Genomic DNA, 15,555 nt, shown 5'->3' with positions numbered 1-15,555 from the left:
CTATTTTCCCAAGGGTGATCCTTTTTTCAAGTGTTACCTATTTTCCCAAGTGTGACCATTTTTTTCCAAGTTTGACCCATTTTTCCTATCGCCGTTTAAAGGCGCATGTAATCAAGAGTCGTGTGTAATTTCATTCGGAGTAGTGAGGTTGACAGTCTTCACATAAGAAATTTAGTATATGATCAATAGATTTTTTGTCTGTACTCTTTTTTTACGGCAAAAATTAGCCGTGCCCATTTGTTTTTACATGAGAAGTATTTAGCAGACAATGCACATTGAAAAGAACCTCTTACTTCTTCCGTACCTCATCCTTCCCCTAGCCCTAATCCCCACTACAAATAAGATTCGCCTAACAATTCGCTCGGCTAAAAGGTCATCTTACTGTAGAGTTTCATTTAAGTGAACAGTGAAAACACTTTTGTGCAACAACATTTTATTTGCAAGAGAGATAAAAAAGGACAAAGCCTTGTGTCTGTACACAAATTTCTATATACAAGAGGCACACAAATCATAGTTATTTGAAACTAAAGAAATTATGGACGAACAGTTTCTTTTTTTCAGTGTATATGATCTAATACTAAAAATATACTCGGGCCTCCGTCGGTGTAACGAGCACCGCTCACGCCAAGCTTACCTCGTTTTGGTCATAAATAGGATATCGATTTTGGCCTTTTTGGTGATAAATAGGATATGGTTTTTGCACTCTAGTCTTGAATTGGGTATGTTTCTTAGAAGAAACTACTTTTTCATCGTTATCGATAAGACCATCGACAGAACCCATTCACAATGCCTTTAACATCCTTCTAAACTAGGTACCTAATTATAAGGCAGGTCTGAAACAAGGAATTGATTAAAGGGTCAGGTCATAAATAGGATAGGGAAAATAACAGATTTTGGTCATAAACAGGGTAAGGGGTTTGGGAAGCGGGCCACACACCCCTACCCAATTTTTTAGGGAGTAACACCATGCAAGTCAATACACGGGTAAAATTTAGGTTGAAATCATTCAACTGTCTTCCATCAATAGCTCATCAAACATGAAGGGCTACGTGCTTTTGAACTGCCAAAATCTCGTGACTTTGTACAGGCCAATTGGCAGACCATCTAGATCACAGCTGTTCTCGACTTCCCATCACTGCGCATTCCCTGGCTCTCACTGACCAAGAAACAGGAAACGCGGGCTCAATCAATCCTCAGCCAGTCCGTTGGTCCAGTTTTCATTAAATGGCACCTTGTAATAAATTTGAATCACACCTAGGCTTCTAAGAAGTCCGATGGGTTTTTTCGTATCAGCCAATATGTAATTTGTGTTGATCGAATTAACATAAATTAATATTTTTCCGACAAGGAGCAGAGATCTTGGTGCAAGTGAGCCAAGCGAAGGATTTTGGTTAGCGCCCATGCCCCAACTTTGAGTGTCTTTCGGTTGTGTAGTGAAGGCAAAACATATCGTTTTTCCACATTTGAACGATTTGATTACGTGCGACTGCTGCTTTAAACTTTTGGTGGAAGTCGTGATTCTGTAGCCTCGTCTGGTTCCAGGTCTCCCAAGAGAGTGTCGGATATTTTCCCTCTCAAACGACCCGTATGCTGCAAGAATTGGGAAAAAAAACGAAATTTTAAACCTACCAAGGTCGCCTCAAAGTATGTGCTTGAAGTGTAAATATGGTAAATCTTTTCATAAATAACAAAATGAAAGTTTTTTTCGCTGGTACGCAAGCCAATATACATATCTTTCCTTCCAGTCAGGCTTTGGATAGAAAAGATGTTTTTAAATAAACTAGTCTGATCAGAGAAGAATTCACAAGGGAAAACTACTTACCGTTTTTGGACGTTGGATTTTGGGAGGCGGTGAATACGAACCACTCACTGAAATATTCAAAAGAGCAGAAATCTGAGGTTATAGATTAAATCCGTGACGATATTTGTTCAATGCACACTACCAACAGTAATTTAATTCTCCCTAGTCCACTCTAGATTAATAACTAACATTTAGTCTAGTTCTGGTCCTGTGGAGAGACGAGCATTTACCCGACATATCTCAGGCTGCTCCAACATTTCACCGGTACCTTTTGTACACAAAGATGGAGATGGAGGCACTGAAAATACGGTGTCTTGTCCATAAACAAAACACATTGCCTCTGGCGAGACTCAGAATAGTATATCTTGCTCCGGAGTCTAGCCACTAACTCTCGGACCTTGTTCGTCACCAAGTTTCCGTGACGAAAATGCTCCCGTTGGGTCAAGCGACTAACACATGAAATCAAGCACGATTGTGCTACTATAATCTGTAATGTAATATTTAATATTTATTTTGTGCTAATATAATATTTAATGACGATAAATTATCAATTTGAACAGCAACAATGGCAGACTTTGCGTTATTCAGAAATGAGCGATTTTTCGTTTGCGTGAAAGTGAAAGTTCATTCTAAAGTCGAGACAAATCTCTGACTTACCAGGGTCTGGTGTGGTAGCTTGTCTTTGCGGAAATACAACAGGGGGTGGCCAAAAACCGCCCCCACCTCCAATCGGTTGAACCACATTGACAGGCTTAGCTAGACGGGCTGCCCCGGATGGAACGAACAATGGCGACGCGGCATACGTGTCCGGTACAGTCCTGTACGAGGACAGGGGACGCTTGTCTGTCCGAGATGGAGATCTGGAACCTAAGAGAAATGGATGCCAAGCTCAAAATGTAAATTCTCCTTTCAGATTGATACGTTTCTCCTTATATTTGTTTTGAGAATCTGGTGGTAAATCAAGACTGTACACGTACATAGCTGACGATTGTGGTTATTCTTACCACCTGTCCGCAAAACAATTAATATCCTAATCAAAAAGAAATTATAAAAGTTGAAGACGAAGATTCTGAACATTGCAGTCCTCCTTAAATTAGTAAACTATATCCTCTTGTGTTATGTTGCGGAAACCTACCTGCACCAGAACCTGGTCTCGACAAACCGCTGGTCAGATGCTGCTCGTATTCATAAATCTAAAGAAACGAAATTAAAGAACGAATCAAAACAAAGAATGAATACAAAGTCATGCCTTATACCAGTCAAAAGAAGAAACAATACACAACGTGGAGTGGATTGCTGAACGAGGAGAATTTCATAAAAAATGGAAAATTCTCTGTGTAACTGTGCTAGCACTAAGAAACTTCTCAAGACCAGTAGGAAGAATTTCACGTTAAGAAAAAGAGTTTTAAACCTGTCTTTGCAGATCCTCTACGCGTTCAAAAGCATCGAGTTTCAAGTGTCGTTCATGATCCAGTTGCAGCATCATTTGCTTCAGAGCCTAGAGAATCAAAAATCACAATTAGCTATAAAGGACTTTCCGTTGAATAACAGAAGTCTTGGTGCCACCTTTGATTTGCTCAAACTAATGAACATCAATAAAAGTAAAACACGTGAAAAATTGCCACTTGATGAAGCAACCACTCAAAGAGAGAAACAACGAGCCAATCATGACTTCCGAGTTCAGCAACTTTCTACTTCAAGTTGCGACAGTAGCCATCGATTACAAGTAACGTATGCGTACAATTTCTGAGCCTTGCTACAATGTATTGACACGGCAATTAGCTTTGCATTGGCGCAGGTATCATCGGGTATCTTACTTTGACCGGATGTCGGAAAAACCGTTGTAGAGGGAACAATCATTCACTCGTCAACAAGCTGGATGATAAATTCACTGTACCTTCTTAGACTGCTCTTGCGCGAAAAGGTTTCTTCGCTGATCTCTGTCCAGGTTCTCTGCATAAAGACAATAACTTCAATACAATAATCAATGAAACGCCGGCCACCCCCGCCGTCCCCGCCAACAATAGGGACCTTACGCATATACAAAGGCGACGGCCACGGCCACGGCCACGGCGAGGACGACGCTTAGTGAAAAATGTGTTTCTGTTCTTCTTTGGAATTTCGCATTTATTTGGAACTATCCAGTGTGCCTGTCGGTTTTAAAACTTTGCCTGCTGCCAAATAGAAATACGAAAAGTTAGCCGTTGTTGCAACAACAACGTGAAGTGACCAAATTCTGCGTTCTCCGTTCACGTTCTCCAGACAACGCAGAATTTGGTCATTTCACGTTGCTGTTTTGCAGTGGACGGCAAAGAAATGTACCAAGAATTATAACGCACGTGCACAGCCATTGTTTTTTTCATTAAACTTTTTGTTTGGTGACGTTCTCGCTGCCGTTGCCGTCGTATTTTGCGTAAGGTCCCTAATAACAACAACAACAACAACCACCACTGAACAACAACAACCGAACAACAACAGATCAGGGCTTTTCATATTTCGCTTACGGGTAAGAAGACGGAGTTGCAATTCTTTCTCCTCCAGATCAGCGATCTAAAACAAGAAAACAAAGTTATTAAACTCAAGTGCCAACTCCTCGTGAATGGTATAATACTTCATATCAAACACTGAGAGGTACCGAAACCTTACAAAAAGAGCAAAAAGTGAAGACAAAACAGTGACACAGTCAAATCCACTCACCAGTTTATCGATGTTTGTAGATTTCGCCAGCTCTAGTTGTCTCATGCTGTGAGCTTCCTGCATTTGAGCGTGCATCTTCTGTAGTTTGGCCTTTTGCTACAAACAAGAATGTAGCAGACTCAATGTATGGAACCGATGCGCTTCCCACAAAGTAACAAGTATTTTTCTTCTAATATATAATAACTCAACAACCCAACACACATACACATACCAGCAACATTGGTTGCGTTTTGGCATTGGAAGTGGTTTAAAAACCTGCTGCGCTCATTTGCCGAGAACTCTTCTATTTAATCATTTGTCGGCAACAGTTGCAAGAGTTATTGTAGGGGGGGAGGGGGGGGGGGAAATCATTTTATGGATGTCCTCATTACCAAAGATGCGAGCATTTGGAGCACCGCAGACCCGAAGGGTGATATATATTAATATGGCTCCAGAATTCCAAACGTTTTGTTCTGGAATCTGGACCCAAAGTTCAAATCTGAAAGTTTGAAAGACCTTGCTTGCGCAAACGTTTTCAGTGTAGTAGCATTCCTCATGAAAGGCACGAGCATGACTGACTCCGAGAGTGGTATCTTTTTTTTGCGCGAGCACAAAACTACTGTGATTCTTACCTCATATTGTAGTTTCTTGCGCAGTTTCTGGCACTCTCGCTCCACCTCGGAAAGGGCCTGGAAATGAACAAAAATGAATGTTTTCAATAAAACGGTATCACAGAAATGGTCGCGCTAGGTACTGCGTTGCGTCACCATACATTGGATTGAGACCATCTACAATATGATCGTGATACACAATGGACAGAAACCGTTACTCTGGAGCGATGTACTGGGTCACGACAGTAAACACAACGATTGCTCAAGCTAAGCACAATGTGTTAACTTACCTTTCTAAGGGCAGCTTGCTCCTGCTTAAAAAGAACTTCTTTTTCTTCTGCAATTTTCTTTACCTCCAAACACTCTCTTTTGGCTTTATCAGCCTCATCTCGCAAACCCTCCACCTTGAAAAATAATTTCAGCTCATATTTACACATGAGAATCACGATTATCACAAAGGAAACGAAAAATTCGAATAGCAAAGATCAGGTTTATTAAGTTCATTTAATCATGAATCTCTGTGAAAACTTGAAATAACTGTGGATGCCCTCCGGTGGATAACAGCAGTTTTCTTAGATGTAAGCCAAACAACCACTTACCGAATCGTGATACCGGATAAACAGACGGGTCCGCTTCCAGTTATTCATTGTCTTGATCTTGAGAAACTGGAAATATTTATGAAAAGAATGAAAAAGAAAACAATGAAGGTGATAGGAAACTTGATTAAGTACATAGATACCGTGTTTGAAAATATTAAAGAAACCATAACAAAAACAAAAACAAAACAACGTCAAATTGAAATAATTACGTTTGACTCAAAGGACAACCGTTACCCTGTAGAGACTTAATTACCTTGTTCTCTTCGAATTTCATAAAGAGCGTTGAAAGAAAAGAAACTGAAAGCATTTTTGAACCTGACCAAACTCACCAACTGTCCAAGATATTTGTTTTCCTCTTGAAATTTTCGGATCTGTTCAGACTTGGCCAAGACTTGTTTTGAGGCAGCTTCGCTCTCCTCTGTAAGCAGAAAAGAGGAAAACGAATTGATATAAAGAGGATGTTTAGCCATGAAATTATGATCAATTTAGCGTGGCTGCTTACGAACAGAAACCACCACAAACGTAGCACAGGCAATCATTTTATTTAACGCCGATAGCAACAAGTTTTAAAGGAATATATGTCTTAAAAAACCTTTCAGTGTTCCAGACTTCTCTCTGAGTTTTTTCATGTCCTCCACAGCTTTACGCCGCACGTCACTCAATCCCTCGTGTACGTCATCGTGTAAGAACAATCTTGGTGAAAAACACAAAATGAGAAATGTGAAGCCCCGGCCAAACGATCGCAACGTATCAACACAACATATCGCAACATTGTTGGCCCAGCATTTGCAAGCTTCGGCCAAACGATCGCAACATTTCAGCACAACATATCCCAACATTGTTGGCCCAGCATTTGCAAGCTCCGGCCAAATGATCGCAACATTTCAGCACACAAAATCGCAACATTGTTGGGCGCAACATGTTGCGCGCGTTTGGCCACCCTGTTGTGACATGTTGCGACATGTTGAGTATTGAAAATCGAACTAGTGCGAATGCCCGGGTGCAACATTGTTGCACGAACCTGGCCAAACGACCACAATCATGCAACATCCACAAATGTTGCATGAAAAATTTGACCAGTTTCAAATTTGAACCAACAACACCCAACATGTCGCAACACGTCGCAACAGGGAGGCCAAACGCACACATCATGTTGCGCCCAACAACGTTGTAATATGTTGCATTGAAACGTTGCGATCGTTTGGTAAAGCCCCGGCCAAAGGCCCGGGGGCGGGGGGGGAGGGGGCACTGCCATATATGGGCTATATAGGTATGTGCCGCTGTGAAGGGTATGGTTTTCAAGCAGTTTACTCTAGGATAGGGTATATAAATCAGAGCGTTTGGGTCTAGAATAGGGTATCATTTTTCACAAAATTGACTAGTTGGTTGAAGATTTTATCTAGACTAAGGAAACCAGGAATTGCCACTCAAAAATATAAAAAAATCAAATCAGCAAGCTTAAATTTACGCAAATCAGCCTCAACAGTGTCGATAGATGGGGGGATTTGGGGAGTTCACTCTAGTATAGGGTAGCAAAATTCAGCTGAACTAGCTCTGGTATAGGCTAAGGGTTCCAGGGTCCAAGCGGAATATCTCCACCCAGAAATTCCCAAAGTACTTCCCCCGGGGCCAAAGGATCGCAACATTTTTGGGCGCAACATGTTGCGTGCATTTGGGCACCTTGTTGCGACGTGTCGCGACATGTTGACTGTTGTTGGCTCAAGTTTGAAAATACCCAGAATGTCGCAGCACGTCGCAACAGTGGCTTGCGCCCAACAATGTTGTAATAGGTTGCGTTGAAATGTTGCGACAAAATTCCAATTTTTCAAGGACTCAATGCACTAAAAAATAATACCATTAGAATGTGACACTAGATGCTCAATATGTGGAAACAGTCAAACAACAAATTCTCAAAGGATTTTCCAGGACCCTCACGAGCTTTCGAGGCCTTTAATTTGGCTTTCCAATTTCAAGGACATTCAAGTTTCGTGCTAACTCTGTTTACATTTGATGAATCGAAGGCACACGTTCGTGTAGGACAGTCGGTGGGCAAACAAGACAGAGCTTAAATTTATGTCATCATTCTGTGACTGTAAAATAGTTCTCCTTTGATAGCTTTGCAAAGGAACGATGAGAATAACGAGGGCCTAATTGCACGGCGAAAAATTGTCCCTAATGAAAATGTCATGATTCTTCATTCAAAGCCATCCTTGGTTAGAGGACTCTACAAGCAGACACACTCACTTCCCAACCCGCTTCCACGCGTACGGTCAAAACATTTTAAACAATTTATTTGGAACAATCCTGCTAGGTAAGGAAAAGAATGCATACGAGCCGAGTGGCCCATCGGGCCGGAGCCTATCCCAGTTTCGGTAGCATGAAGCGACTAGGAGTATTTCTACTCCTCCCTGGATGGAATGCTAGTCCGTCGCAGGGTTACCCCCAGCGTTAAGTTTGCGGGTACCCATTTATACACCTGGGTGGAGAGAGGCACTGTGACAGTAAAGTGTCTTGCCAAAGAACACAACAAAATGTCCCCGGCCAGGGCTTGAACTCGGACCGCTCGATCCGGAGACCCGCGCACTAACCGCGAGGTCACCGCGCCTCCTTACAATCCTGCTAAAAGATAAAAAATTACCTGAATTCTTCAAAGCGGCTCTTCATTGAAAAACAATTGGAGAATAATTCTTGTACTAGGAAGGCAAAGTCACTCTTTATTCGTTCCCGAAGTTCCTTTTCCTAACACCAATTAGAAATGGAAAAAAAAAGAGTGCAATGTTAATATTGTGAAAAGAAGAGAGGATAAGGGAAGAGAAAGCCACGAGTTATGTCGAGTATGTCTACAAGAGAGAAAGTGTCTAGATATTACTTACTTGATTCATGAGAGATTCCCGCATCTCGGCAATCTTAGCTCGAAGAGCAGTGATTTCTGGAAAAAAAAAAAAAAGATCACAGACGTTTTTCTCACGCTTCAAAAGACAATATTAATCAAAAATTTCTGTCTCGTCCTTCGCTGTTTCTGAGATCAAAATGTTCAGCTCGAACTTCAAACAAGAGAAAGGAATTTCAAAACGCCGGTTTTGCGTTTACATGCGGATGGAAAACATTTTGAAAAAGGAGTTTTACAAAAATGTTAACCTCGCGATAATAATCTTGTGATTTCCCTGCCTCAATTTCCCTCGAACACAAATCCAATAAGACCGGCGATTGTTGCGTTTTCAAATTTCTCCGGCGTAGTGTGAACGGAAAACATTTGATGCACTGTCTTGGTGAAAACGCCGTCTTTAAATTTCCCCGGCGTAATGTGGACGGGGCCCAAGAAATGTTCTTAAGTTTGAGGATCTCCAGATGTCCTCTTTGGTGTGAACGAACCACTTTTATGTGCGCAAAATTATAGATGAAATTTCATTGTAAAAACGGCGCGAATCCGAACTGCATCCGGCAATGTCAGCCGAGACTATCCGAAGAATATCCGAAGAATACTCACCAAGGAGTTGTTCGTGACTTCGATCCGCTAACTGACAGTGGACGTCAACGATGGTTGCCGAGCTGTTAGCTTCTATTGTATCTTTATGCTGTTTAATCTCCTACACAAAGTTACAAAAAATAAAAATTGACTACAAGTCTGTTCGTAATTGTAAGGCGCCCTTATCTATTATTTTTTTAACTTGTGCAGATGTTCAGTTGCTTAGTTGTCTGTACAAAATCAAATTAGTAGTCGTCGAGTTATTCACTGCCACAACGCACAAGCTTAAAACTTATCACCTTTGTGTATCTATTATTTTTCTCGCCTTCCGGTGCATTTGCCGAGGGCAAAACGAATTCGACACAGAGATTTAAGTGGCAATGTTACAATGTATAGGGAAATTTTATCGGTATCAAACGTAGATTGAAGTTGTCTAAACGCAACTCAGGGTTGTCTTACCTGTTCCTTCATGTATAACAACTGGTGTTGATGACGTAACAAGTTCTCGTAGTACATGGCATAACTAGAATGGAAAACATATAGATATTAGGCATGTATCAACGGATGAATCTTAACATATTTATGTAGTAACAACGTACTTAAAAGCATCAACTTTCGTCAGCGGCAAAAAGTAAAATTCTTGATAAAAATCGAATTTGCAAATTTTGGTGGAAGTTTTTCGCACAATTCTTGGCATAACATGGGAAAATATTCCCACTTTCAACCTTTTCAATGGCTTGCAAAAATATCTCCTCTTTACCACTATCCAGAACAGTCTTAAGACTACCTTAACCTGGACTCAGTATCCATTGTTGATATCAATCGAGCATTCCAATTTTCCCTGTATTCTACTCTTATCTTGGCCGCACTAATCATGTTAGTCTTGTCTACCGACTGTGACACGCACTTGTTCGATCTGAGTATTGTGTTAGCTTAATCAATTCTATACTCAAGCTTACTGATTGACTGATCACTTAACCTTCACCTAACCTCTTCGCGCCAAGAGGCGCATAAGGCCTCTCTATTGGAGGATCACTATTCTCGACTAAATTGCCTAATCTACTCTTACTAGCTCTGTCTGGCACGGTTCAAACTCGTCTCCTCTTCTCTTCCTGTCTAGATCTGAGATTAACAATGGCATCGCATGAACCAGTCCTGTACCGATGCTATCATAACAGATAAAACCTATAAATGACACAAAACGAAACAATTACATCGTTATTACACGCAAAGCTAGCCCAGTCCCAACGCGTTCTCGTAACGTGACGTCGCTGAATGGCTCCCATCAAGTTTTCTCGCTCTGGTCCCAGGCCGTACGCGCTCATCAAAAGATTATAGACACCTATGTACTATGGTGACGCAACTTCATAGCCAAACATAATTAAATAGCCTAGAAAAGCACAGTACCTTTCGAAACAATTTCTTTCCCTCAGCATTGTTTCAGAAGCTAGTTTAACGAGGCATTTTTCCAAATGATCCTGAAAACAATCAAAACATTAAAGTAATGATAAACATTGAAATAATAATAAACAAAACAGGCTAACGAGAAAAAAAAAAGAATCGATGTTTGTATTGAAAAAAACAAGGTCAGGTCATTCACATAAATGCGTGGAATCAATGCGTTCCTAAGTGTTCAAGTTAAAGAGCTCAGTCACGGCATTTTGAGCTTTTGGGGACCGTTAATTTTTTATGAGGTAGGGGGGGCTGGTGGGATTTGGGGGGGGGCATGCGAAAAAAAATGGCTTTCGAGGGGGGGCCATCCCAAAAAAATAAGGGGAAAAGGGGGGGTCACGTGAAACATTTTAGTAAAACTTTAAAATGGCGTAATGTTTGAATATCAAAAAAATTGCTATAGAATAAACATAGAAGGCACGATACAAATTTATTACAAACTTTCCTTCTGCTTTAAAAAAACGTTTGGCGACAAAAAGCATTTGTAGCTACTGAAAAGAAGTATTTAACACTGTTATTTTTGAATGCAACTTTCAATGGCACTCATCTTCATCTCCGCTGTCGTCGAGTTCTTCGTCGCCGCTTGTGCTGCTATGGGAGTCTCTTTCACCAATGCTGCAAGAAGCAGCAATGCTTTCCGTCAGAGTGTACTCTTCAGGGTACATGAAGGTGCAAACATAATCTCTGACTTCCCGCTCAAGGTTGGTGGTGATTCTGCTTCTTGCAGCATTGGTGAAATAATTCCCTTCCAAGAGCTGTGCGATGTATGGCCCATCTCTTCTAAATATCGACGTGGCAACATCCTCAACTTTAAGACACTCTTCCGAGAAGGCCGTTCCAGGAGGGTACACAAGGCATTGTGGAAGATCATTTCCTAACGGGTTTCCAACACAGATTCCATAAACTCGTTGGACGTTGTTTTCAGTCCGCTTCCTCTTTCTTTCATTTGACTTTCTGCGGTTTTCTTTTTTCCTTCTCCTTTTGTTGATGTGCTGTTTGAGTATGCCTTTGAATATGCTGTTATAATTGCTCTTCTTATTTTCTAGTGCTTCCATGTCCTGCGTGACCTTCGTCAACTTAGCTTCTGTACATTTGATCTGTTTTACATTAAAACTGTGGGCAAATTCTTCGCCCTGCTTTAAAGCAAGCCCATTGGACTGAAAGAGTGTGGAATCGTGTTCCTTTACATCTTTCAATATGACATTCAACTTTTCCACCATTGCTCTGTGCTCTTTGATGGAGAAGTTCAGTTTTCTTCCATCACTGGACTTCAACTGGTACCCTTGCATGGAAAACTCACTCGCCCTTTCTGAACAGCCATCCGCACTTAGAAAGATTGCTTCTTTTGCTTGTAAGATGTCAAACTGCCTGGGTCGTTCAGCTGTAAACCTTTTCTTAAACGACTCGTCGCTTTCGCCATTATTGCGCATTTTGGAATGAACCTCTTTCATGATGCTCATGTAGTAATGCGCTCTTTCCCCGATTGGATTAACAATATAACGAAGAAAGAGCATGGAAGTGGCAGGCTGGTTTTATCTGACCCAGAGAGCGTTGCTCTATTTGCAGATAAGTTTATTGTCAAATCGAAGTTTGTGGTGGATTATCTTCAGCATCTTGAAGTACTGGAATTTAAAAGGAAAAAGAGAGTAGAAGAAAAGGCAAAGTTAAGTAGGGAGGAAGATTATCGTTGGACTGAGTTGTGCGAAGATCTAACCAAGCTTAAAAAGCTACGTTTTCCAGAACTAAACAAGTACTCAAACCACCACGGGCTGAAGCAGCATTTGAAAAGCAGCAAGAGTGAGAAAGTAAAGGCAATTGTAAGACATTCATGCTTGCAGCAGAAGAGTCCTCTCAGAGCTGGCCAACCAACACTGAGAAATGCTAGGACATTGACACAAAATGACAACAGGGCAAGTGCTGACAGCAGTGAAACGGATGAAAGTGACAATGATGAGTATGACAGTGATGCCATTGACTCTGGGGGAGAAGATGACTCAAGTGACGTCATTCTTGCATTCATCAATTCAGATGAGGAAGATGCCAATGAGAGGCCAAATGCCACACGCTCAGGGCGAGCCATAACTAGGAGATCCGAAATTGACTTCTCTTTCTTTTGATTTGTTTTTTAAACAACAGCTCTCTGTCGTATAGAGATTGTAAATATTGTCTTCATAGTGAGCACAATAACGTGAAGTAGGGGGATACTAGAGAAATATTAAAAAAGTTGAAATCTGAATATTGTTTGTTCAATTTTTTTTTGGGGGGGGGGTCATCCCAAAAAATGACCGCTATAAGGGGGGGCCATGTGAAAAAATTGGTAAGCTGAGGGGGGGTCATGCGATTTTTAAATGGTGCTTCCCAAATCCCACCAGCCCCCCCTCCCTCATAAAAAATGAACGGTCCCTTCGTCACGTTCAAATTACCTTTAAATTGAAAGAAACCTTAAAGTAATAGTTCATTAAAATAGAAAAACACCAAAGAGCTAACAATAAACCATAAAGGAACAAGGATGGTTCAGGATGGAGAAGATTGACACGGATTACAAACGACGAACTTGAAAAATTTAGGCTAAAATGTTCAAGATGCACAAACCGTGACGTAGTTCCTTTAACAAAACAGCACGTTATGTTCTACGTTGAGTCTGAGAATTTAGATTGCGTACCTTTGTAAATGTTACTCTGTCGTCTTTTTCTGTATGCTCTGCCATCAGCTCTTGGACAAAATTCTCCACCAGATGAGGTTTGGCTATAGTGCAGTTCTCCTTCATGACCTGATAACATGAAGTAGTAAATGACATAAACGCTCACTATTCACTGATTGGTTTTACCATGTACATTGTAACTTTCCTAGTTGACGAAATCAGAAAACCCTTGAGGAAAACACTCAGTGCAAGAGCAAAAAGAGAAGGTAATACGGAAGGTTATTTACTGACCGGTTTTTTCCACAAGTCTGTTGGCAGAGTTGCGTCATCTCTTCCTCTCTCAGACACCACCAGTGTGTGCTCACGGGATATCCTTCTGATGACGTCATAGATCATGGTGCACTCTAAGTTCTCTAACAGTCGAATAAGCTGCAAGGGTAGTGGGAATTTTTTTTAGAGCGTAATTATAGCGTCAAACTATTAACAAGTAAATCTCTATGTTTGCAAGATTTCCTCGTAATAGAGAAAATATTAGCCAACTTCAAAAACCCGAATGTTTCAAAGAGGACGTTTTCGGTACAATCTCTTCCGAGGATTGAGCCCCCAATTGCTGTCAGCGTAGTTGCTAAGTTACGTGACGTACTGTTCAGGCGGGAAAGTATCGGAGCCTTTGTACCACTCCTGACCAGATCGCAAGAATCGTTTTCAACCTGTTCTCAACAAGTAACAGACGTAACAGTATCTGGACAAACCTGTTTGACTTTCAGTTCCATTTCGGTCGATCCAGGGGGAGAGGACAGAGGTTCATCGTCGTTTACAAGCGCACCAAGGGCTGCATACTCTTGGCCCTGTTGGGGGAGGGGTGGAGAAACTACTAATCCGATAATTTGTCACAAATAGGAATAAACGAAACAAACAACCAAACAAGTAAAAGGAGTGGAAGTGTTTGTACTTCAAATTGCAACAGATGATAAATGTTGCTGTCATTCTTCGAAAGATGTTATGTTATGTTATGTTATGTTTTGTTTTGTTTTGTTATGTTATGTTTTGTTATGTTATGTTATGTTTTGTTTTGTTATGTTATGTTTTGTTATGTTATGTTATGTTTTGTTATGTTATGCTATGTTATGTTATGTTATGTTATGTGATGTTTTGTTATGTTATGTTATGTTTTGTTATGTTATGTTATGTGATGTGATGTTTTGTTATGTTATGTTATGTTTTGTTATGTTGTTTTGTTATGTTATGTTATGTTATGTTTTGTTATGTTATGTTATGTTATGTTTTGTTATGTTATGTTATGTTATGTGATGTTTTGTTATGTTATGTTATGTTTTGTTATATTGTTTTGTTATGTTATGTTATGTTTTGCTTTGTTATGTTATGTTATGTTATGTTTTGTTATGTTATGTTAGGTTTTGTCATGTTATGTTTTGTTATGTTATGTTATGCTATGCTATGTTATGTTATGTGATGTTATGTTTTGTTATGTTATGTTTTGTTTTGTTTTGTTTTGTTATGTTATGTTATATTTTGTTATGTTATGCTATGTTATGTTATGTTATGTTATGTTATGTGATGTTTTGTTATGTTATGTTATGTTTTGCTTTGTTATGTTATGTTATGTTATGTTTTGTCATGTTATGTTATGTTTTGTCATGTTATGTTTTGTTATGTTATGTTATGCTATGCTATGTTATGTTATGTTATGTTTTGTTATGTTATGTTTTGTTTTGTTTTGTTTTGTTATGTTATGTTTTGTTATGTTATGCTATGTTATGTTATGTTATGTTATGTGATGTTTTGTTATGTTATGTTATGTTTTGTTATGTTATGTTATGTTATGTGATGTGATGTTTTGTTATGTTATGTTATGTTTTGTTATGTTGTTTTGTTATGTTATGTTATGTTATGTTATGTTTTGTTTTGTTATGTTATGTTATGTTATGTTATGTTTTGTTATGTTATGTTATGTTATGTGATGTTTTGTTATGTTATGTTATGTTTTGTTACGTTGTTTTGTTATGTTATGTTATGTTATGTTTTGCTTTGTTATGTTATGTTATGTTATGTTTTGTTATGTTATGTTATGTTTTGTCATGTTATGTTTTGTTATGTTATGTTATGCTATGCTATGTTATGTTATGTTATGTTATGTTTTGTTATGTTATGTTTTGTTTTGTTTTGTTTTGTTATGTTATGTTTTGTTATGTTATGCTATGTTATGTTATGTTATGTTATGTGATGTTTTGTTATGTTATGTTATGTTTTCTTATGTTATGTTATGTTATGTTATGTGATGTGATGTT

The 15,555-nt window shown here is 39.6% G+C and overlaps 1 protein-coding gene across 1 annotated transcript in view; it reads right to left on the bottom strand.

The window, feature by feature from the left end:
* Positions 1 to 416: 416 nt before the first annotated feature.
* Positions 417 to 15,555, bottom strand: part of LOC110062852 (uncharacterized) — a 50,109-nt gene continuing 34,970 nt past the window's right edge. The window contains exons 46-66 of the mRNA XM_089298919.1: positions 13,999 to 14,094; positions 13,538 to 13,675; positions 13,268 to 13,375; positions 10,561 to 10,631; positions 9,613 to 9,676; positions 9,175 to 9,274; positions 8,561 to 8,616; positions 8,326 to 8,426; positions 6,280 to 6,380; positions 6,017 to 6,105; positions 5,688 to 5,753; positions 5,379 to 5,492; positions 5,110 to 5,166; positions 4,499 to 4,594; positions 4,306 to 4,351; positions 3,699 to 3,754; positions 3,213 to 3,299; positions 2,937 to 2,994; positions 2,459 to 2,668; positions 1,823 to 1,869; positions 417 to 1,590 (exon numbers count right to left, since the gene is read on the bottom strand). Of these exons, the coding sequence (XP_089155045.1) occupies positions 1,495 to 1,590; positions 1,823 to 1,869; positions 2,459 to 2,668; positions 2,937 to 2,994; positions 3,213 to 3,299; positions 3,699 to 3,754; positions 4,306 to 4,351; positions 4,499 to 4,594; positions 5,110 to 5,166; positions 5,379 to 5,492; positions 5,688 to 5,753; positions 6,017 to 6,105; positions 6,280 to 6,380; positions 8,326 to 8,426; positions 8,561 to 8,616; positions 9,175 to 9,274; positions 9,613 to 9,676; positions 10,561 to 10,631; positions 13,268 to 13,375; positions 13,538 to 13,675; positions 13,999 to 14,094 (1,857 nt within the window). The 3' untranslated portion in view covers positions 417 to 1,494. The remainder of the gene's footprint in view (positions 1,591 to 1,822; positions 1,870 to 2,458; positions 2,669 to 2,936; positions 2,995 to 3,212; positions 3,300 to 3,698; positions 3,755 to 4,305; positions 4,352 to 4,498; positions 4,595 to 5,109; positions 5,167 to 5,378; positions 5,493 to 5,687; positions 5,754 to 6,016; positions 6,106 to 6,279; positions 6,381 to 8,325; positions 8,427 to 8,560; positions 8,617 to 9,174; positions 9,275 to 9,612; positions 9,677 to 10,560; positions 10,632 to 13,267; positions 13,376 to 13,537; positions 13,676 to 13,998; positions 14,095 to 15,555) is intronic.

The sequence above is a fragment of the Orbicella faveolata genome, unplaced genomic scaffold (assembly GCF_042242905.1).
Source record: "Orbicella faveolata isolate gen_17 unplaced genomic scaffold, um_ofav_v1 contig_34, whole genome shotgun sequence".
Lineage (NCBI taxonomy): Eukaryota > Metazoa > Cnidaria > Anthozoa > Scleractinia > Merulinidae > Orbicella > Orbicella faveolata.
Note: the sequence above shows the minus strand (reverse complement) of the source record. Positions and strands in the feature narration are given on the sequence as shown.